Below are 26,116 nucleotides of genomic sequence, written 5' to 3' on the forward strand. Positions count from 1 at the left end.
CTTTGTTTTTTAAGTTTTTTAAGCGAAATGTAAACGTGCTATTCTCGAGCGGTTATCTTTCGACTATACACACGTAATATAACTGTTTGACGCAGTCTACGAAGTCAATAGTGACAATTAGTGTGAGTATAAGCAAACTCCTTAAGAAAATATTATTTAAAAGATCGAAAATTTAAGTATTGTTATTTTTTAGTTTTTGTGACGCAGTTTCTATTTCTCATAGGCAGTAGTGAAAATTCTTTATATGGAGTCAAACCTTATAAAGCAATATATAATAATATAGTTTTTATTTATAAATTGAGTACAAACAATTTCCATCATTTATTTTGAGAACATTGAGAATAAGTTATTCACTCACTTACGCCAATGGACTGGTCATGTAACACGATAGCTTGACAACAGATGGACATTAAAGACAACACATTAGAATTTACTACCTGGGAAAAAAAGAGTGATTTTATAGAAATAGCAGGAAAATACACCAGAAGGGTTTGGTTTGGAATTTTCATTTGGTTTTTAAGTTCAAGCAATGTTTGGCCAGTAAATATATTGTATATCTAAACAACCTTGATAGAGGACAAAACTTGGCGATTAAAAAGAGTGGCGGAGAGTTTATTGCCAGTTCTTTTCTTCCGTTCTACGCCTTTGATTTGAGAACTATCAGTAAATGTAAATTTAGAAGCATTTAATTAGTATTTCTTTTTCGTCGTTCATAAGTGTTCATTGTGTTACATACCTATATGAATAAATGATTTTGACTTTGACCTTGACTATTACTTAATTACCGTTTCTAAAATTAAATACTTACCTTATAAATTTGCATTTCATTTATTAAGATCTTAAGACATTATCTAAGATTATATTTTTTTTAAATATTTGTACACGCGTTGTCTGTATCTTAAGACAACTATATTACCTGTAACAATGTTTAAACAAACTGACGTGCAAACATACACACGCCTGACTATTACGGAATTTTCATTGTATAGTTCTTTTCATAAAATTATTCATAGGAAAACGTGGCCATTGCTAATTTTATTGTTTTAAATGGTTATTTTTTACAAGGCGTAAATCGTACAGAATTTAACCTTGTATTCGCCTTAATTTCATATAGTTTCAAGATTGACCGAATTGTCGCAAACTTATTAAAAACTTTCATTTTTTTAAAGAATAGTGGGCAAACATGCATGAGGCTCACTGATGTTAAGTGATACCACCCATGGACACTCAAAGGCTCGTGAGTGCAATGCCTTTTAAGAATTGGTATGCTCGTTTTTTAGGGACGGGAAAGTCGAAATGGTTTAAAATACTTCAATACTACTAAGAACACTTTATTCTATCCTAACGATAGTTGTAATAAGTGACCTTTAGTAAAATATTATTATATTATTCTGACTGACTGTTGAAGACTGTTAAAAATTTAGAAGATTTAATGGATTGATGATCTTGATTTAATAAAAAAATTGTAACAAAAAACACGTACCGCTGATGGTGAACACAGGGTTCCCGTTGATGTGCAGGGAGTAATCTTCGACTTTCTCTGATGGCTTGATGACATCGGGCACTCCGACCATGCCTGAAAAGACGAAGATTTTGTTTAGGAACAATTAATACGTAGCTTGAAATCAAATAAAAGCTTAAATTAAGTTATTGTTTCTTTTAAGACGAGTGCAGACAAGCGTTATATAAATTTGTATAATAAAACTTTCAGTATATAATATAACGTATTACTTAATCTACATGACTGGTTCTTATATGATGGCAATAGCATGGGGTCATATGTGGTCGATTTATATACTATATGTAATGTATACTCATACATTGCTACAATATTTGTACTATGTTTGATAATTGGTTACTTTTAAAATAAGTCGTGATTTCGAACAAAATAACATGAAGTTTTACAATAACGACATTGTTTGAATCGTTAAATTTTGTAATTAATTTGCGATTTCTGTGTCACGAAACCTGTATGTGAAGTGACAGTCATTCTATAAGTGAGATTGATACTTGCCTGTACCTCTATAAGGGACAGTTAAACGCATTTAACTTTTGCAATTTATGACACACTCTTAAATTTAGTTAGGCCCTTATTTAATTCCAAGTTTTTTATTATCGCGCCACCTAGAGGTACGTGGGAACAATTACATGTCACGATAGATTTATTCAACTAAATAAATAATCGAGAAAATCAAGATAAGGCTTTATTACACATATAACAATAATATAACCATAATAAATATTAACTCACGCGTCTGATTACCAGGGTTTATTATATTTTGAGATGGTCATTGAGAGGTAATTACTGTAACCCGAGATTACGACAGTTGTATATGGCACTGACTTTGTTCATTTGCGGTTTTCTATGCACGGTCAGTTCAAAGACAAATAAAGGTTCCGATTTCCGAGTTGAATATGCAAGGTATAGCAACATCTTTATTATATGCTTTGTTTAACATATATCATTCTTCATATTGCTTGAAGTGCTACGTGGCACATGGTTACGTAAACCGATAAGTTTAACATTTCTGAATGCAGACTAGTTAATGAAACTTTATCAATTAAATAGTTAGATAAAAATTGAAACTATTACTCGTACTTATGAGATCGAAGTGAATACAGATATATAAAAATATATTCGGTAATAACTCTAAAATAATATTTTTATTGATTATAAGGAGCGCACTCCGCAGATGATACCATAAAAATTGATAAAAAGGCCGCTGTATTCAGGTCAGATATAAGCTAAGTGGATTTACTTCGTACGCTAGTGGCCATGGTGTAGAGGGAATATTTTCAGCAGCTAACGTAACACTTTGTAAAGACAAAGCTAACTACCAGAAGCATGAATATTAACTAATCTAAATAAAGGTTTTTTAAGGACAATAAATCGGTATTAAAAGAAAGTCACATGTTATCAGTCATAAAAATGAATTAGTGTATTAATAGTATCGTATTAGCTTAAAGAAATAAATCAAGAATTTCTCTCCTTATCAACGTACGTAGGTACATTACATAACTTATTACGTAATAAGTATGTCTAATTTGTTCTAGCAATTAGTTCACCATGATTTAACTAAAAAGAAAATTAATCAGACGAGGAAAGGAGCTACGGAGAATACAACTTAACGTCTATTAGCAATGTGAACTTCTAACTAGACTAGTTAGTTGGCGAAAATGAAGAGGAAATGTGAAAAATCAAATAAATATCATCATTGCAAGCAGACCAAGTCAGGCGCCAGATATAATTTACAAAGTAATATTGTTTATGGCGTATAATTTACCGATAATGTTCATAAAACTATCATAATTTAATATTTTTATTACCCATTCAATCGATAAGGTTAAAATTCATGGAAAAACTAAGGGAAAATTATATTTTTGTGTTTAAGTTTTATTTTATACTTTGTTGAGTTGGCAGAATTCGTTTCAACACGCCTGAAACCGTTTAAGCTATTCGTATATCAAATTCGATTTATCCGGATTAGTTCCGTTTCATTGAAATGGACCTATATGTTTTGTTTGAAAACTTTGATCGGTACCTTTAAAACCTACCTTCTTTCTAGAATGCGACACTCGTCAATAAAGTCATTGCTAGGAAAGGCATACAATCATATTGACGTCATTACATGAACATTTTTGCAACAAAGAACGTGGGAATCGTAATAATGATAGAAATATCTGGAATTTTTTGTATAATATCAGAGGTTTTGAATAACACAAAAAACAAATCGGTATGTATTTTGTTTTTATACAATTAATCTAGTATAATACCTGATAGATTTGGTATTTCTAATCCATATGATGACTATATTATTATATTATCAGTCCTCTTTTGAAAGACGTCTTTAGATAATAACGCGTTTACAATTAACGTATTATATTTTTACCTAAATATAATTTTTATCGGCAAAGTTAAGGTACAAAACGTATGGCGTTACAACCCTATATGGGTTGTCGTCGAATACCCTCTGCCAGAATGATTTTTTATAGACCTCAAGCATCTTCGTGCTATCAACTTTTTGTGTCTGACAACATGTCGATTTTCGCGTTCGAGCAATGTCACAGACGGAAGAAACTATTGATGCCATGATAGGAAAACATAGGAGACATTTAGACATAGGAGTCACAGTGTTAAGCTCCTGGGTCAACACTGTTCATTATTGCACTATTGTATTTTTCGACAGCTGACAAAAAACGCTTTCAAATTGCTGCAACGTTTCGAAATTCCCTTAAGTGCATTAATGAAGCCAAGGTTGAGACGTCTGGTTCAGCCGAAACCTAACACCGACCGACACTTCCTCGTTACCACTGAGACATGTGAACCGACTGAATGAAACATATCTCTAACTATCCCTATCCCTAGTTGAATAATTACACTCTGAATAGTAGTCTGTAGCGTCTAAACGTCCATTTAACAGTATTTGAATGGGTGGTAGGAACTCTGATAAAATTAGTGATCGGTTCATCATAGACACAATAATGCCGTGAGGTGGAAGTGCGTTGCCGACCTTAAAGAATTCGATACACTCATGGAGGGCCCTAAGTAAGAACAAGACAATTGTAAATACGTGGCGTTTCTTTCAAGCATTACTTGTTATATTTTATATTTAAAATAAAAGAATATTAATAATAAGAAACTCCAGCAAACATTTAAAACTTTGTTTATCCATGTAGGTACATATATATAATGTAACATTTATTCAATGTCATGAAATAGCTGTTTTCATAGAAATTGGGAAATTTTCTTTGAAGCTTTTTTAGTTAAGTATAAACTCCAACATGAGTCTTATATAGGTATTGGTAAGGGAGCTGGTTAAGCTGCTCCTGATAACAATAAAATTCATGTTAAGAATGAAAAAGTCTGCACAAAAACGTGGCCCTTTTGAAATGTATTGTGCAAGCGTCAACGAACCGCGTCGATTGCAACAACTGTTTTCTTAATTATTTTATGATATCTCTGAAGCAAAAGGGAATTTATTACTTACTCGGACAATTTCTAGCTATTATAACCATTTTCTGGTTTAGTCTATGTTTTGGTTTTCGACTTACGACATCCTAACTCAAAACTAACAAACTTTTTTTTAAATTTAATAGGAGGCTCATCTGATTTTAATGATAAAACTTAGCTGCAGACATCCGTAATACTCACCTGAACACTACATTATAAAATCGAAAGAGATCATAGTGTATATAATAACATTGAAATTTAGTAAAAAACCTTAATTTTATTTAATCGTATAAGGTAAATAGGTAATAACTGCATTGTGTAGTAAAGCCATTATGTGCCTCACACAGTTAATAACATAGTAAATACATCATTTAATCCACGTTCAGTGAGTAATAAGTTTTTCCTAATGCGCAATGGAAAAGTCAAATTTACCTTGTGGTGACAATTATAAAAATGTTGAGAATTATCTTCCATACCCAAGCCACTAAATACAAGTTAGTAAACAAATTATAGAAGTTTTTATTTGTTGGTTATTGACACAAAAATACACTATGACAGTATAAATCACAATTTCCCCAATTCTCTTTTTGATGTGTTTATTATTTTCAGCATATTCTTAAAAGCATTAAAAAAATGTATGGAAGCTTTTTGTAACGGGCCGTTTGATGGACCCTGTATATTTTTGACTTTCCATCACAAAAATGGTTCGAAAGTGACAATCTGGATCTAATACATCTAAATTGAACTTAGCCCCTTACTAACGCGATTAGTGTATAAATCTAAAATTATGTAATATTGTTATTTTTAGGGGTCGTCTAAAGTCTAGACTAAATCTCCAGACGAAATATCGTGTCTAGACTAATTGCATCGTACTTTGAAGCACCTATTAATAATGACCGTGAAAATAAGAAAAAAATTGTTGATAATAGAGTCGATAATTACTTTTAATAATTTTCCTTATTACCTGTTTTATAATATGATGATCTTCCTGGATTTTGACATTATTCTAAAAAGGTGTTACCACTTTTGTAGTGTGTTTGTTTGTTCTCGTTATGTCTACAGCAAAATTTCAAATATGTATATCTATGTTGATATAATTTGAACATTTTTAAGATTTGCTGATAATGTTTTTTTTATTCAGTTGTCGGTGATAGGTACAAATGGTAAGCCGTCGGAACATATGATTAACTTAGATATTATTCAACGTCAATGCTTTTTATTCTTTAAAGACCTTAAACACACTCCGGAGCCCTCTGGCATTGAGAGTGTCCATGAGCGGCGGTGTATCAATTAATATCAGGTGAGGCTTCTGCCCCTGATCTATATAAAACTTACCACTAGTAGTACCACCACCACTGTAGTGTCATAGGTTTCTTTTATACATCCGTCTACTACATAAAATATCTAACGTTCTTCATCTTTCGTAAAATTGAGTGTGGTCTACGCAACGATAGGTATTTTATCAACATTATATTATTAGTTTTTCACAGGCTGTGCAGTGTGCATACACGTGACTAACCACAGATAGTTATAAGTAACCTTTGTCTTATGCTTCTGTAACTTAATGCTTTAGAATTATCTGTGACCTTACATGAATTGTACCGATTTTACGTCTGTCATCGTGACTGGTTTTTTGATGTATGGATCCTATCTGTACATTTTATAGGCTCCAATTAACACAGGATCCCACTACTCGATTATATACAGTTGTTTATTCAATGACTTCACTCATACTTGGAGCAAGAATCGCTTATAGAAATGAAAGCATGGCGAGCTCTGACAATCATAGGAAATAGGAAATATAAAAGATTAATTTTCTATTCGTGTAAACCTTAACAATTAACACCTGTCAGTCCTTACGTTGCGGCTAACTGAGAGCTGGCAGCGATACTTTTTGTTCAACCATCATTTTCTTTAAAATGAGGTAAAATTGAAAATGAAAACAAAAATTAAGTACAGGTGATTGCGGCAATTTTTTATATGCAACGTATCGCTAATCCATTGCATACACTCTCAACATCCATCAAAAAACAGATAGCTCCAGAATCGAGCAATGAGACCTTAGTACATAGACATATTATGTAAAGAAGACCGGAATTTTTAGACAACCGCCTTTAATACTAGGAGTAGGTTCAGGTATCTCTCAATACTATGTTACGTGAATATAAGTATGTGATAAACCATAATTAATAAATATAAAAAACAATATTATTATTTTATCAGATGTTCAATTGTTATCATAGGAATGTTTAAATAGCAATTGTCATCAGTTAATTATAATACGATTGAAAGACTTATTACTTTTACAAATGTTTTAAATCAAAATTAAAGGGATTTCTTCTAATAATATATTTTAGTTATTATATTTTTAAGGTAGTTATTGTTTTTCTTATATATTAATTTATGTTAGCAGTATTATGTTATTTTTAACTTTCGTCTTCAAACATCAAACATAATTTATTCGTGTACTTTTTGAGTTTTTTACGTTATCGAGATTACAAAAAGATAACCTTGCACATTAATGAAAATTGTATCATTTTAATTATTAATACCTCGCGTTATTTGATAGTACATATGCACACGAACCGGAAAGATCAGTCAAGATATCAATATCACATTAAGACAATTAAACAAATATAGAATACCACTGTGATGACTTTATTGTAAGGAGTTAATATTATTATTTATCATTAGAATTTTAATTACTAGAAGACACACTGATAGCAAAGGTATAAGTTTTATAATACTTCATATAACGATAATCATCAACTATAAGAAGAATTGTCGACCGTACATAAATATTTTCAGTAAGATTTATGGGATCTATATAGCAGTGTTGGGATAGTGGCTTCATCGTGCGTCTCACGCACGAGGTCGTAGGCTCAATCCCCGGTTGTTCACCAATGGACGGTCTTGCTAATCATATGTGCGCATGTAACATTCGCTCGAACGGTGAAGGAAAACATCCAGAGGAAACTGGCTTCCCAACCAAAGTTAATTAAGTTAATAATTATAAGCGCAAAAGTCGTACACATGAAGCTAAAATGAGCTATTTAGTTGAGTCTCACACTCATAAATTGTAATATTTTAGTTTCCGATAATGTGGAATAGGTCGACTACACTTTTAATGTTCATAGTTAACATAAGTTTCACTTAGATTTAAGAACCCTTTTAAACAAACCAGTTGACACCTAGCTTCAAACAATGTGTTTCATTATCATACCTACAACGAACGCCATCAAACGAACCCTCGGTACTGATTTTATGTAATCCATATAATTGTTTGTGAAGACAGTTATTTTTGATCCCATCCGAATGTTAAGGTCTGGTACAATTATTATTAATATTACGTAATAGACACTTAAAATTGATAATTTTCCTCTGCTCTAATTGGTTTTGTAATAACCATTGTTACGATTTGAGGTCAATTGCCCTTAGCCTAATTTTCTTTTGAAAGTTTCTACCAACTAAAAAATTTGTTCATTGTTTATTTACCTCAGAAAAGACATACGTATATTGAAAATTAAAAGTGGTCTGGATATATATTGTCGCCAGTGTAAGAATGTCACTAAGTGTTTTGTCTAATTAATAGGTTTTGACCTGAAATTTACTATAGGGCATATTTATTCATACATAAAATAGAGATGCCCTTTTTTAAAAGTGAGGGACTTAGAATTTTCTAACTACTTAAATTTTAAGATTTAGTAAATATTAAATAACCATGTAACCTTAATAAGGCTTGAAAATTAATCGTGTTAACAAGCGTGATTCGATATGAAATGCTTACAAAACATCGGCTCACTCTATAAACATTCTTATTCATTACTGTATTATAATCTTTAAACAAAGATGTGATTAAAGTGACTACGAAATTCAAACTTTAGGCAATGTTCAGGTCTCAGGAGGCACTTTAAATGTTGATTCAAAGTCAAAGAAGAAAATACCCTAAAATAATATTTGAATTTTAGTTTCATATAGAAATGAGAGAAAAGATTATATTAATAATACGGTACATTTTAGATAAGATTGACTTTAGGTTTCAAAGATAACGTCTGAGAATAATTTTATTGGAAAGTAATAAATTATATAACTCAAAATATATAAATGATAATAAAATAAGATATGTCATTAGATGTATCGTTACTTGTCCGACACGGGCATTGATATATCTTAAAATCTACATGGTTTTTGTAATGGGAAGATAAAATCGACAAAATCTGTAAATAAAAATAACATATTAGGATTAACGTCATACTATTAATTATAAATAATACCTACAAATGGGTAAACTCGTACATTTTTAGCTCATAAAGAACAAATAGACAATAAATCGTAGCAATAAAGTTATTTATCAGTTATATATTATATACAACGTAATTATAAATATATTTTTTTAGTTTTACAATTTAAAATAAACACAATACATGAATCGATTGATGCGCAGTAGATTGTTCTATTAGGGTTATAAAATATTCTCTATGTATAAATAGTGAACAGGTAAACGAGCAGTTAAATTTATTCTGCGGATGTGTTTGTTTGCTAAAGATATTTTCCTGTTTCGGTTTAATTTTAATCCGTATTAGCTTTACAATATTTTCTGGAGACAATTATCATTGTCATTACTGGGGTCATTAATGGCGAAATAAATAATTCCTTGTATCCATTCATGAAATAACTCACGAATCTAATATATCTAGGCATAAGAAAATGTTTAAAGCGGGATATGAAATAATGAAACAAGTATAATATATAAGATTAAAAAAAAACATTGTTTTGTCCTTATTAGTAAATCGTTTCAACGCGATAAAATAATTAATATATATATATTATAAATTGTGTTATGTGTTACAGAATCTTCTCAATTCAACATTTCTTCTAAACGAATTATTCGTAATTTATCAATCCATTTATATTTTATTACACTCAATTGTCTAAATAGGCTTACAATGTAATTAACTGTTTGGCTATTCAACGTAATGTTATGGTGTTTCTTCCAAGTTGAAAATTAAACATATTTTTATTATTATGCAAATAATTTAGAATAACTGGCAAATTTTCTATTCAATTTATATTTTGAGTTGAAGACAATACGTGTTTGTATAAAAATTATGAAAAACGAACACCTAATATTATTGAAAATAAATTTCAAATTCAGATTTCAGGCCTAAACTGCATTTACGATAATGCAAAGTGTATAGTTAGTGGTCTCGTGTATTACACCAGTGATTGATCAGCAAATATGTCAGCTAGAAGTGGGATAGAAGAAATCTGACAGCGCTAGAAAAATAATAATAATTAGTATTTTTTTGGATCCTTATCACACATGTATTGGCCTTGTTGTGGACATAGATTTATGCGAGCCATTTCGAGGACATAATTTAATACGTATTATCCGGTTTAAGTTACTTCGTTAATGTGCTTGTGGTTAGTTTATCCTATTCTATTATCACCAAGTATAACTTTCTTTTTACGACAAGAAAGATATCAATTACCTAGTATTACTAAATAAATGAACATCATTTACAAAGTTACACTATTGTCACAAAAGAATAAAGTCTTTAAACATGGGGCTATTGCATGCTATTGTGTGTGTGTGCCTAGTGAATTTCATGACTTATCTTGTGTAAAACACGTCAAAGTCACGCCCACTGTGAAGTTCCGTTTGGGAGCTGGGAATTTTTCTTATCGTGAATATAATATGTAAAGGTTTGTCAACAATCTGTCTTTGATTGTCTCACAATTCGTGATGTGATAAAAGAATCGATATCTTTTTTTATGTAATCGGAGGCAAACGGTCAGGAGGCTCATCTGATGTTAAGTGATACCGCCGCCCATGGACATTCACATTGCCAGAAAGCTCGCAAGTATGTTGCCGGTCTTACAAGATTTGTTGGAGACCAATTGGTACGCTCTTTTTTTGAAGGACCCTAAGTCGAATAGGTTCGGAAATACTTCAGTGGGCAGCTGGTTCCACATAGTGGTGGTGCGTGGCAAAAACTGCTTTAGAAACCGCTCAGTTGTGGAACGACGGACGTCGAGGTGATACGGATGGTATTTTGTTTTTTGCCTTGACGTCCGATAATGAAACTCAGCTACGGATATTAGACCGAACAACTCTTCCGAAGACTCCCCATGGTAAATGCGGTAGAAGATGCAGAGAGACCCAACATCTCTACGCAACGCCAAGGGATCAAGCCACACGGAAAGTGATTGGTCGTGGCCCGGAGTGGAGTACCGTCTCGCCTTGCTGAGCACACCAAGATTTTTGGAGGCTAGTTTAGCCTTCCCTTCCAAATGACCGCGAAACTGAACGTCATTCGATAATGTCCAAAATTCTGAGGCTTTAAGGCTGAGGCCTTCAAAGAGGGGAGTAGCGACAAAGGGAGTTTTTCCTTTTTTATCAGTATGGTGAATCATGTGATCCACATAATCATTCGATCATTTTTCATCATTAATTACTATAATGGCTTTTTTAATATACAATACTAATACTTGAATTTATTTTATTTACAAACATCTGTGTTAATAAATAATACGTACCTATTAATGAATGAGATATTGTAGTCACGTGGCTAAACTCTTATTGTTTTGTTCCTGTCTGAAAAACTGTTAACTTGATGTACGTAATAATAAAGAAGCCAACTCGGGCATGGCGGCAGACCATTAAGACCTGCTATGTACACAGGCGATAATATAGCAGACAATACTATGCAAGAGGGTTACAAGAGGAGTCTAGGCCAATAAGGCTGTCGCCTATTAATATTTACCTACATACATAGACAGCTAATCAAATGATTAAAGTTTAAGGATTTAAAAAATCTAAATAAATATAAAACATTTCTATTATTTCCAAAGTAAATAAGTCTGACTTTAAAATCAACGAGAATTAATATGATATACAATCTGTAAAAGATAATCCCATTAACGGATAAGTTATTGAACGATTACGGATAAGTGATGACTGACTTGGCAACAAGTGGGGAAAAGAGGTTACAGCGACGTTTTATGAAAAGCATTGCGAGACTAACGACTATTCCTGGAAAAGATATCTTGTATACCAAAAACCTTAAAAGATCTTCCTTCTAGAGTTTTTAAAAATCGACTTAATTTACTACTTTTAGAAAAAAAATATTATGCTAAATTAATGATTATTTGCATGAAAAATTATAATTAATATTAATTTGTGTCTTAAACTTAAAAATGTTTTAATATATATATTGTAATATTTTATCACTATAAATAATATATAAGAATAGACTATTTGATATGACTCAAAATGTATATATCGCAGTAAGTAGTAACCTAACCTAACCTAACCATTTACAATAAAACAAATCACGGAATTTCCAAGCTCTCAGTTCTACACGATTACACCGAAATAACAATAACAAATGAAATAATCATGGCAGAGTCTTGTTTTACATTGTTAATCAACACGCTGGCTTTCGGTCAGACAGATAGTTTTTTTTAAATCAAAATACTTGCGACTTGATTGAATATCGATCTTTAATTACCTGTCTAGAGATTCAATTAACTCTCTGATTTAACTACTTTACTGCGACATATATAACTTCAATGTAAAAGCCCTTTAAAGACAACGCCATTATGTGCGGCGATATTTCCATTGTGCAAATAAATTATTATAATTATTATGAAACGCGCAGTGTAAAATATGTATTTATCCAGTACTAGTTGCCCCCGCGAACTTCGTTTCGCCTTAATATAGTTTTTTTTATATAACATTTTACTATGCTAGCCTATAGGCAATTTTTTAAATTTTTCAGAGTTTAAGAAATACTCGAATAAAAAATTACTCGAATTGGTCAAGAGTCATCGAGTTTTGAGCTTAGCAACATATTTTGCGATTTATTTTTATCTATAACGATTAAGACTACGTACATATACAAATTTTTTTACCCCGAAACGATACCTATTCTCATTTGATTGATCAACGGTTATCTCTAGTAGAATCACACATGTCCAAAATTATTTCAATTTCCCCGAAAAGCTTGATTAATACGACAAAAAATTATTACGTTTTCGACCTCCATATCGCATGTCTAATTGTGCCATAATAAAATCGTATAATATTGCGCTACTTTTAGAAATACTGATAAAAATACTTCTATCTCTGTTATGCAAAGCATTTTATCTAGGAAATTTACAAAATATGAAAACACGTGAGTGCACGTGTAATCTAAATGTTGGATTATTAAGTACATTTATATGCGATTAAAGTTATCCTATATACCTAGACAAATTAATTATTGATAAGAATACGTACATATTTTTTATATACTTTCTTTGACTTTTAAAAACACTTGCTATAAATTGTCATTGTTGTAACGTAGATAATACGTAGGCAGATTTCATAACATGTTGCTTTTACATTTAGGTGTCATAATTAACAAATTTGTTAATAAAATACTAGTGAAATATTTTTATCAATCTAAAAAAAATATTAACGTTTTCCTATAACAAAAGACAAACGGAAAAACATTTATTTTATTAAATGTAATCTGGTTTTGCATTAGGATTTCTTCAATTCTTTTAAATGTCAATATTGGTCATAACTAATGTTACAACGAGACTAATGCTCGGCGTTACATTTCATAGACATTAGTTTGTTGTAAGAAGATAACTCTCGCGAGCAGGGCGGTTGTTGCTATGGGATGATACAGTACGCTCGAATAAGAATAAGATTAAATAAAACTAAGCTAAAGTTTATGAAGCCTTATGATTTTCATGCAAGCTCAACTATCCGAAGTTCCTGTCGTTTATAAATGGCGTTATATCTTACGAATACCTTCGTTCTGTTTTCTTTGCTTTATTATTACAGCACGATTCCTTGTCCAGAAAAGATGTATGACAACAATTAAAGCATAATTTCAATACCATTGAAATTGTATTTGTAACGGTAATCTAAAGTTTTAAACTTCAAACTATGTTCATAATGAGGAATTTGTAAGTATTGCTCTACTTTTGCAATTAACCAACACTTTTCGATTTATAAAGATTGAATCATTATTTTATAACCTTATTTATTCCGTTTCATAGTAATATATTTTATGAGTGTTTTTATCGAATTGTATCGTTAATTCACCTGAAGATATTATGATTAAAATATATTTAATTTAGAAAATATGTTCAATAAAACTTTTTTGTTGTTGAACATTTTGCCGTTATCAAATCGATATGTATGAGATTGACTGACAGTGTAAAATATATTTCAATTGCGTGATTTATGACTCACTTGAATATTTCGATAAGAAAGTAATTTTTGACGTTAGCAGACATATGTATCGTGTCAGTATTATCTATATATCGGCCCTGATCAGGGACACTTAAAAATAGATTTGCATGCAATTTTTACCTTAAGATTTTTACCTAAAAATCGTTTTTCTTCTCTTCTAAATAAGTCCAAAATTTGTTCACGTCATTTCAAAAAGTTCAAACCTAGAAAACATTACAATGGTAGGCTAAGATTCTAATGGAGGTAGTAACTTTGTAGACGAATTGTCTTTATTTTATTTATCGACGACATTTATTATTTGTACCCTGTTAGTTCTAAACAAGAGCATTGAATAACGAAGAAGGAAAAGCCAGAGAATGATCTATATTAATCTTATCAATATTAAGTCTGCGTAAAACGGCTGCCTCAATTTGAACAACGGCCAGCGTTTGCACATTATCTGGTCATTAGAACTTGCAGACTAAACTTTATCCTATTACGCGACACGGTCGAGCTGAATGTTAACAAACGCCAAGCACACAGCCCACTGATAACTATTTCATAGTGACTACAGTGAAATAAGAATTCAAGATTTGATATATTGATAACGCAAAATGGTCAATCAATGGTTTTGGTCATTGGTCAAAGTTAAAACCAATGTATAATTTCCTTGACAATAAATAAACTAACTAATTAAAAAAAAATAACTATGTACTTTTGTAGCGCTTATTGTCAGACATTGCTAATTTTAAAAATCCACAATTAATATTTATCAAAACTAAAGAAAAGTCTTGAGCGAGAATCATAATTGATATCTCATTAATTAGGTAGCATTGAAAAGTAAGCCATTATTTGTGGTTTAACCGGTTAATAAACCTTTTCAATGGGAGTCCTAATCGACTTAAAATCAGAGTGAGAAGGAAACTCCTAATTTTTTAAGCCTACGTTACAATATTGCCAAATAATATAAAAGATAATAAAATTTTCTTAATTATCTGTAAATGAAAAAAAAAAATTAATTAACTTGTAAAATCAGGTGTTAAATACGTTTCCTAATAAGAAAATATCGGTCCATTGTGTAAATTGATAGTGAATATAACATTTTCTATGGTATTCATTAATGTATTGTTGTACAATGCTCAAGAATTGATTATATTCTAAAATATTGGATTTAATGTTTTAATTTACATAGCACATATTTAATGTAAAAATCACAAGTAGATACACACAGACGCAGAAAACGGATTACGTAGATGATGATAATGAATGGATAAAAAAAATATTTTACTATAATAAATCATGAAAATGAGATTATGAGTAATTAGAAGTTGTGTCATTCTTGCCTCTGAACTAAATTACGAACGAAGTCTCAAAAGTGAAAAATAATGTAGGTCAGTTAATTCCTGTATACTCCCGGACTGAATACGACTACGAGTATATCACTGGTATATAATGATTAAATAGTTCATCAAAAGACTTTAGTAAAATTCTGCATAATGAATTATTAATACTATTTATATGAAAATGAATGGCTGATCGTTTGTCTAGTTACAACTCGAGAATGACTGGACCGATTTGGCTAATTATAATCTTGAATATTTGTTTAATTAGGTTTAAATTATGGAAAAGAAGTAAAGAAAAATATTAAATTGGATTTCCAATAAAAACTGTTACACACCGGAAATTAGATGACTTTTCTCATTTCACAATAAAAAATTATCACTTGGTTGTTATGAGGTCCGATCTCTTGGGTCTGCTTTAATATACTTATGTTCTAATATAATTGATGTGTATGTGTGTTAAATTTGTGATGTCATATTTTCTTGTGTTTTTTAAGCATACACATAGTTTTAGAACGTATAAATAAATACAATTGTGTTAAGTTCTGACACGAATATATGTAGGTGAGACTAAGACCACCGGGTCATGGACTACATAAGGATTGAGTTGGAGGATGTATTTATGCCACGCCTTTTTTGTAAATTATTTTATATAAATCGTTTAAATTTGACACTATGACAGGGTCTCCGCACGCGCGAAGGCGTAGTCATGGTAACAAATAATTATAAACTCTTTATAAGACATTTTTATACTCTATCCAATTTTTTTTAATTCCAAAGGAAATTGTGCCCTTGAGATGACATTTAATGGCAATGGAATGCAAAAAGGCAATGTGTTCAAAAATAAATTCTAACCAAATATACCAATGTGAGAACATTCCTCGTATTCTAAACATTTTTCAAACATGAATGAGGCTTTTGTTAAAAAAAACCTTTATTCTCTTGTATTGGTCTCAGGGTTACCTCTTTGATTATTATAATGTGAGCCATCTATTTATAATAAATAAATAAATTTAATGGTAGGCATAACCTAAAGCATGCAGAATACAATTTATATTATAAAAAATATTGAAACCGGAAAAACTGACTTTTGATTATTTGTTATTTGCTTATACTGTAAACTAGTATAAACACAACAGTTATAATAGAAAAACTACACATGTCACAAACCATTTATGTCAATTAAACCTTTTTAAACTTATAACTGGATCAGGCCAAGAAAAATTAAAAAAAAAACTAAACTGATAATTGTAGTAACCCTAGCACAGGAGTACCTGAGCTTTTTTCATTTAATATTGTATTCAACTTACGCATTGACTAAGTTTCATAGATAACGATATTGTTGCTTAGTTTAACTATGAAAAAAAATTACAAACCGATGCATTAATTGTTTTCTAAAATATAAAAAGAATCTTATTAGAAATAACATTTAAAATATCTTGTCAATTTATTACGCTTTATTAATGAATGACAAAATATTTTGGTAAAATAAAAAAAAACTTACTTGCAGCGTCGCTTATTCTTATCACTAATATCACAGGATTTTAACAAACACTTAAAAAAATATTTACAAGGTATATACACTGGCCAAATTACCCCATGCAGTCTATATTGAGCGAAAACAGTTACATTTCTGACCGACACTCGCGTCCTTTCGACTTCACCTCCATGTAAATACTGACTGTTAGTAAGGTGTGCGGCGTGTCTTAAAATCAGGTGAGGAGTAGCTCAATGGTTGATAAAGGAGGGTTGTCTGCCGCGACTGGTTCGGCCCCGAGCGCGTGTGAATTTTTAATCATCCGAAAAAATCAGGGCTGCCAGATGTCTAGATTTTATGCAGATGGCAAGTTAAGGTAGGTTACGGGTCGTTAACCTTAAGGGCCTTCACCTTTACGATTGAAGATTTTATTCATATCTAGACGATATTAGATATTTTTTGCGTCTTAGTTTGTGAGATAATAATAACTATTTTCCGGTTCATCTAAGTTCATTATAAACCGGCTTTGTGACTCAGTGGCTTGAGTCGAGCGCTGCAAGTCCGTGGTTAGAAACCGAGAGAAATATTTTATATTTATGGTATCTTATATTACTTTCTTTGTAATATTTAAATTATATTTTACAAGCTCATATTCGATAACAATTTTTATCATTCAAGTTTTCACATCCTAGGTACTTTCGTACGATTTTCATAAGATAACATTTACTAATAATTTTCTTGTACTGATTTATGATGTCGCTATTGGACTAAATTGTACCCAAATACGTAGTCTGGGCGTCACAACTCAATATATCAACGTCGCCATTTGTGAATAAAGATTACACGATTAGTACACATGCTGTATTTACAAAATTGAAACAAACCTCTCTTTTTAAATGGACAATTTCGTAATGAACCAAACTGAAAAGTTATCAAGCGTTTTTTAAGGATTTCTACTAATATGAATCACGTATGGACCTGCTTCAAGGCTTGGAGTAAAAAACCAAAAGCTTTGTTGATATTGTACATGCCGCGACTGTGCTTAACCCTTTGTTTTATTTCTAGTTTTCTGCCAACTTCATAATAACACGCTTAAGTACTAGGCTCAAATCATATATTATACATTGTTGCCTGACATATTACCGTAATCAAAAGTAACGAATGACCTTAAGATGCTGTATTTATTATGATTATTAAGAAAATATATTCTTCATAACACATTAATACCAATCACAGGGTAAGCGCGTGTGTTACAAATTTATTGACATACGACTTGTGTGTTAATATTTATATTATTGTTTCTCTTAAAAACAGTAATATAACTCTAACTGTCTTACTGAATTAAATATAACCAAAGACAATTACTTTAATTGTTTAGGTATTATCAAGTACTTCAACATTATCGCCACTTACGAAATAGTTAACAATAGAATGATTTCAATGGGTATTCACTAGTTATTATAACAACTGTATGATTTCAATCTTCAAAACAAAGGATCAATGAACTTTTTAAGAAGTTTGCCAAATTATTAAGGTTTATTTAAAATAATAAATCAAGGATAAGGCAACACAACACTTCGGATAATGCAAAAGCTCCATTATTTTTGACTACTAATATCAACTAGATCTAATGACAGTAATACAATAAATAAAACATTCTTTCAAGTTTCTCGCAAGCTGTATAGTACATTCAGGGAGGACTACAATGAGTGCCGAAACGAAATCGATAACATAAGATATCAGATGTTTTGTCATTGTACATCTACTTTTTCTAAGCGACGTAGATTATATTTTATAGACACATTTAATATGTATTTGTATGTCACAAAACCGGCCATAAGGTATATTGAAAATCTATAAAGAATTTGTATTTATTGATAATATCTGGTCGTTTAATGGTAAAATGAATTTAAATACTAACATTTAATTTAAGCACCATATCCAAGTACATATATTGTTATTAACTCGAACACATATTTTTTCTTTAAATCAAATGATGTTTACTGACAACTCAACCGTGTTTGTTAAGAGTCCTAGGTATTACTATTATCTAAACCTAAGCCGTGACATAGTTAACTGGAGTACCGAGATTAGAACAATCAAAGTAAAAGTATAATAAATAATAGTCGAGAAATCGCTACTTAAAACTAATTTGAAAGTCATATTTAGTATGCCATTATCAACGAATCTATAAATAATAATTCCTGGAAGCTTTATTAATAGCAGCTACTACTATTCTACCAGTATTGTTTTGGAGCCCTTTCTAAGTAAAAACTAAAGTATGTCCTTTGAGCTTATAAGTTGAGTTAAATGCTACATATATGTACATTATATTATGTTATAAGTCTAGAGAACATATTTCTTCTACGTAGCATATAAATTGTGTTATTTATACTAATAGACTAATAAGTTAAGTGGTCACAAAGGGTAATTTATTATTTTTATAAATATGATGTGCTACGTGCCTTATTAAAAGACAATACCAGATCGAAGGTAATTCCCGTAGCGTTTTCCTCCTCCGCAACGACCAGATAATCGTGACCAGAATCCATAACTTTTGTATGGTGATACCAGGTGTATTGGAATCCCCGCGATTGAAGATTTTAGCTTAGAAATTAAACGTTACGTCAAACATAGCTGCATCCTTCCTTCTTCCGATGTGACTTCAGACTTCAAAGATACAGAAGAAAAGGTGTTTTATTTGCGGTGGACTAGCTCAAATGCGAAATAATACCTTAGAAAGAACATTGTTATGGAGATCGCGTTTTATATTATTTTACAAATCTTACGATATAGCTAAGACATCACTCAAGTCATTGTAAAAAACTTGCCTGCGTTTGTCTGACGGAAATCGAACAACCTTCGATTTTATATTAATATGCCTTTAAAGAAAGAAAAACTCATTAGCATTTCTTTGAGTCACAGGCAAAGGGGCCTCCCCTGTGCGGGTAAATTTTAAGTTTTACAACCACTCGATGATTTCACAAGAATATCATAGGGGTCATGGCCCCCTCTTGGATCTGCAGTCACAGTTTTTCATTGGTTTTTATTTAATACTGTTTTGTTAAAAGAAATCTTCCCAACCCGTGTCGTATGATTTCTTAAAATTACATCTTACTCCTCCATTTGTCAAATACCCGTTACTTTATGGAAGACTAGCAGCCCGTCCCGGCTTCGCACGGGGTAGACAATTATTTATTTGTACAAAAAAGTTGTTGTAGTGACATAACTACAATAGTTGGACATATGCTACCGCGTTTAACAGTTTTTTGTAGACATTATGTTCTTCAATATTGTTGTACATTTTTTTGTTCTCGCTAATAGTTTCGGCAGCGCATTCGACGAAAGACATTTTAAGACTAATTTTTCAACACCTTCGGTTACATTGTTCCAATTTTACTAAGGATCCCTAATTTTTTTCAAAATGAAATGTAGCCTATGTCAAATTGGAAGAATGTAGCATTCTATCGGTGAAAGAATTTTTTAAATCGGCCCAGTACTTTTTGAGCCTATTCATTACAAACATACAAAAATAGGTACAAATCTTTCCTCTTTATAATATAAGTGTAGATAAGAGTTCGATTGTTATTTACACAACTCGACATTACTTTTGCTGTTCACTTCGAAAGAGGAGTCCTTCGATTACGATAGCTGAAGTATGAAGCATGTTCACGAGCAGATACTAGTTGCGTAATCAATCAAAATAAAAACCCAACAGTGGTTTACATGTAGTATATTTTGAGATTCGATATCGAAATCTCATAATTGAACGTTACAACTAGACCAATTTAGTCAGTAAATATAAAAAATATATTTAAATACACCCAGTGCACCATCATTCAGTGTTCTTCATTGGTATTGTAATAATACCTAAGTAGCACGTGACTTGGAATTTCGATTAAACATCGACAAACCTTATTTACCTACCTACCATGTCATCATCATTATTTCAAAATTAATTCTTTTATCTATAATTGTAATTAAAAGATAAAAGGATTAAAAGGAAATTAAACTGTGACTCTTTAGAAAAGATATGTAGAAATAATTGAAGTTAAGGTAATTCCATATTGACTTCAATTTTTAATGACTACGATGAATTTAACATAATATTTGCAAGGGTTTATCAACGGATTTCTGCGTATCGTTGATCGTCCCGTGGTAAGACTAGAATAAGAAAAAGCGCCTGGAAAAAAATACGATAATTTCAATACAAAAGTAATAAAGAAAATACTTTTTTTAACGGATTGAAGCTATGTATTATTATAAACTTATAATTATTTTACATAATTTTACTTTTTTCCGATGTTTCGCGTGCTTTACAGCGTGTGTGGTCACGGTGACTCAAGACAAAAGGTGTTGAATGTCAAAAAGTATCACAGCTGTACAATTTATTATCTGTATTTATTTCCCAGGAGTTGATATCGACTTAAAAAAGTGTTTTCTTTAAATGTGTAAAAGTTATGTTAATAAAAGACTATAATAAAAGTAATAAAGTTATATATATTTTATACTTGTGTATAATAAAATTGTGGTTGAGATTAGAGTCTATATATAACTATAATCATTAAAATACTTTTAACAATAATGATTCGCAATAAAAAAAACGAATTATTATAGAAAACGTTTTAATTATGTATTCACTGAATGGACGTGGGAATGATTAATTAAATTCAACTGTATGTTCAATGGTAGCGTGGCCGAGCGGTCTAAGGCGCTGGTTTAAGGCACCAGTCTCCTCGGAGGCGTGGGTTCGAATCCCACCGCTGCCACTCCTTTTTGTAGTCTATTTGATTTAAAATTTTTGTGAGTACAAACTGTAATAAAATGATTCATTATATTCTACAAAAATTACACCTCAAATAATAATATATTAGTTACTTTTATAAAGATATATTTTGTTAACGATTTTGTGATTTGAACTATAGTTATCTCATCATGATTAAAATTTTATCAAAATTTAATTTTAAAGTAATTGTAATCTGCATAAAACACTGTCTTCAGAGAAACAAAAAGACATGACAACATGAGGTGGGTTATTTAAATATAATACATATATATTTTACAACGAGTGTTTTACGACTATGTTATTTTTAATGATTCATATAGTTTTGATTATGAAGAAGCTACATTATGTTGTTGACCGTGTTTAAGATGAGCTTTGTTAAAACAATCCAGTTGAGATGCTGATGAGTTTAGGTTCCTAAATTCAAACGAAAGAACGATAGTTGTTTCAGATGTCAATGTACGTTTTGAAATTTAACTGTAAAAATTGCTTCGACATACGATTCTATAATTATTATTATTAGAATTATTTAAAATAATTCATCAATCACACATTATTGATAACAAACTATTTTGTTTTTAGTATATTTGATAACAAACTATCTTTTCAGATATTTTAAACTTAAACTTTTCTGGCGCTATAGTTGACACTTACATTTATAAACGTACAAAATTACAGCTCTACTTGACTATGTCGCTGAATTAATAGATATGCTGGCGAAGAGTAAACAAAAAAAAATAATATATCATTAGACATCTTTTTCTATCTTGATGGCGTCTTTATAACTAAATAGATTGTTATTTGAATATTTTAAATGCCTTTCAATAAATGGCTAATATTAACTTATATAATTTGAAAAATTGCAGTGTTAGCCTAGTGGCTTCAACGTGCGATTCTCATCCCTGAGGACGAAGGTTCGATCCCCGGCTGTACACCAATGGATTTTATTTCTATGTGCGCATTTAACATAAGCTCGAACGGTGAAGGAAAACATCGTGAGGAAACCGGCTTGCCTTAGACCCAAAAAGTCGACGGCATGCGTCAGGCACAGAAGGCTGATCACCTACTTGCCTATTTGATTATAATATTATCATGAAACAGATACAAAAATCTGAGGCCCAGACCTAAAAGAGGTTGTAGCGCCATTGATTTTGTTTTATTTTTAATTAGAAAAATACTTATGTCTATTTAATTAAGTAGAAAACATCAGAAGTGTATAATATGATTTATTTTACAAATTATTTTGTGTAGTTTTGACCTATATTTAAGGACCTAAGGAAGGTTTCGGTGGGTGATTCATTATGATATATAATATTGATACACGGAATCAACGCGGGCGGAATCTAGTTTAAAATAAAATGTTTCAGGGAATAATGTTATATTGTTTTTCTTGTACTGTCTATATATCTAATTAATTAATTGAATATAATAAAACACAGTCTGCGCATTTATATCTAGGTACACTGATAACCTCAACGAATCAAAGTCGTCGTTCTAAAGCAAAATATAAACTGGACGCCTTCGAAGTCGGCAGAAAGGGATCGTCGTTTTTTTGTTTTCGCTGTCGATTTTTATTAATTTCTTCATAATTACACTTCCGAAACTAAAGATTAACCCAATATTTATAATATAAAAATAATAAAGTCGTAACTATATTAGACATAGTACATATAACATATCCTATTATTTTTACTAAACTTGTTTTAATTAAATTAATGAAATCCACCCTTATGCTTGCGTAAGTACATGTATATGTACATTATGGATAATCACGGGATTATTTTCATTATAAATGCATCCTGAACAAATTTGAGATTTTATCACTTAATTAGGTGATATATGATAAAATCTATAAGTTGTTGATTTCAGTGCTTCTGAATATTTTATCTGTATCTACCTTAACAATATTGTTGTGGCATTATAAAGACAGAGTTGTGTGTGTGAGTCGCGTGCCAATAAAATGTTGGATATATGTTTTGGAATCTGTTTATCATTCTCATATACATATATAATATATTTATATGTTGGAAAGCGTTACGTGAGGCGTTTATTTTTTCGGTTCGAGTCAAACTCACGCCCTGTTGCTACAATAAAAACCTGAATATTTATTTTATTTCATTTCTTTTGAAAAAAAAAACACAAGTCTGTGTCCCTAAATCGACAAAAATGCATAACCAATTAAACAAATTTCTTTCGAAACAAAATAAGAAATTTAGCAGAAAAACAAAATTACATAATGAAACAAATACTAAAAATGAACTAACTAGTACTATTAATAAATGATAGAATATTTTATCAGAATAATTCCCAAACGGAAAACATAGAAAACGATTTCCTAGTTCCATATCTAAAAACGAAGAGATGATGCACAAAAAACCAAATCTATTGGGTTAATATACAGAACTGAAACACAGCTGTGGTTCTAATAATAAACATATTATACAAACATTAATAATTGTAATACGTATTCGTATTAGGAAAGACTGTCATATAGGTAAAAGTTAGTGCCAAAAGTTGGCGAATACAATAATGTAAATGCGATCAATTTTTTTATAGTAGAATACATATTGTTTGTGACGTAATATATAATAAACTATATATATATAAACATATATATAACCTATTATACTATATATATATTATTAAACTATATATATATAAACTATTCCTAAATGCAAATAATAATCGTATGGTTTTTTGATGAGACGACGATTTCGTGTAACTATATGATATGTCATGACTAGACAGCGGATCTTAATGTAATATTTATTATTATAAGTTTAATCTATGTCTTTCGCGTTGAGTTATTTTAGTTGGTAGGAGGTCATTCATCCTATTAGTACTACATTAATAATAGTTTCAGAATACCTCAGTCACTAAATAATGAATTTAGCTGTAGATAAATATTATTTTTTTATTGTAAAAGTCTAGTACTAGATAAAACTTCATACTTCAAAATGTCCGCGACCTTATCTTCTATCAATAGAATGAAGGATCGTTTCTAAATTAAAATGCCTTTTAGTTAGACATAATAAAATTGAAAGAATTGGAACATTACGACAAGAACTTCTGGTACCGTGTGAAGAGAAAAATAGAGTAAGGGAAAACAATATGTTAATTAAATATGTAATGCGTCGAATCGATTGTGTTTATATATGCGATAAAAATAATTCATTTATCACGCTATCACAATTAAATTTTAATGAAAAGTAAATCTAGACGAAAATGTAGCAAGCTATTTTCAAATGTAAATATTATTATTATGAATTTTAATTGAATCGATGCAATAATATATATAACAAAGAAACTGACTTTCTTTTATTGACTACATTCATGCCTATTTCCTATTAAAATGTAAAGATAATAAAAAACGCAGTTATCTAATTATCATTTATTATTTTAAATCATTAAAGCCTTTTCCTCTCATGAATAAAATTATTAAAGTATCGATAAGATATATGATGTTGAATGCAAAACGAAAGCATTTTTTTTATATTCCAGATTGAGTTTGATAAAAATAATAAAAAGACTTTAATTCTCTGCATAGAAAATTGCAATTTTCCCACATGATGTTCTTACGAAGACGATAACGCAACAAGGCTTTTTTGTAACAATTTCTTAGGAAATACTACTGCTACTGAGATATTTATTACTAGTCAATTAAAACCCATTAACCACATTAATCAATTAATAATTTATTAGACGCAGTTACCTCTTATCTTATTGTATTTTTTTTACGATATTCATGTAAATTGCACAGAACATTTGTCACATTACGTGTAAATAATAACACATAAATTGTAGATGCAAATCGATAAAAATTACGATCTATTGTGCAATTTAACTAAAACGATTGAGCTACTCCGACACGTGGGGCTGCTATTAATTTAGTAAGCATCTAATTACAGCGATGCACTAATACTGTCACTAACTAGACACCAAACACTTCGCATTCCGAAATAAACCACTACGATACACTATTCACTAACTCACCATTACATAGTTGAATATAACACGACCGCGCTCTCTCACAGTATACGTAAAACTGAAACAATACTGAATTTCGATTTTTCCAAAAACAACTGAGTTTGACCTGAGGTTAGCCAACAATTCTACATTGTTATAAAAAAATCGTATAACTTTCTGTTTGTTGACCTCAATTTGAGGTCAGACAAAAACTCAATGAATAGCTTTCAAAATATGAATACAACACAAATAGATTTTATGAAAAACTGTCGCCATTTTGCGTGATGGTGCGCATGCGTCTCGATAGGGCAAGGGTGAGAGCTGGCAAATGGCAATGACATTCTCGGTCTCTAGGCTAGACTGAATA

The 26,116-nt window shown here is 30.7% G+C and overlaps 1 protein-coding gene and 1 non-coding gene across 4 annotated transcripts in view; one reads left to right on the forward strand and one right to left on the reverse strand.

Annotated features, from left to right (window-relative positions):
• The window catches only part of LOC123710808 (solute carrier family 41 member 1-like), a 37,789-nt gene extending 11,818 nt beyond the window's left edge, over window positions 1-25,971 (reverse strand). Inside the window, exons 1-3 of one of the 3 annotated variants that reach the window (XM_045663027.1) lie at window positions 25,777-25,970; window positions 17,028-17,187; window positions 1,484-1,576 (exon numbers count right to left, since the gene is read on the reverse strand). In XM_045663027.1, the coding sequence (XP_045518983.1) occupies window positions 1,484-1,574 (91 nt within the window). In that variant the 5' untranslated portion in view covers window positions 1,575-1,576; window positions 17,028-17,187; window positions 25,777-25,970. Of the gene's footprint in view, window positions 1-1,483; window positions 1,577-17,027; window positions 17,229-25,776 lie in introns of all 3 variants that reach the window. The other 2 variants (XM_045663026.1, XM_045663028.1) reach the window with 2 other exon arrangements.
• Window positions 21,688-21,769, forward strand: Trnal-aag. Its single transcript has one exon. It is a non-coding gene; the product is annotated as a tRNA-Leu (tRNA).
• Window positions 25,972-26,116: the final 145 nt, after the last annotated feature.

This window comes from Pieris brassicae, chromosome 6 (genome assembly GCF_905147105.1).
Source record: "Pieris brassicae chromosome 6, ilPieBrab1.1, whole genome shotgun sequence".
Lineage (NCBI taxonomy): Eukaryota > Metazoa > Arthropoda > Insecta > Lepidoptera > Pieridae > Pieris > Pieris brassicae.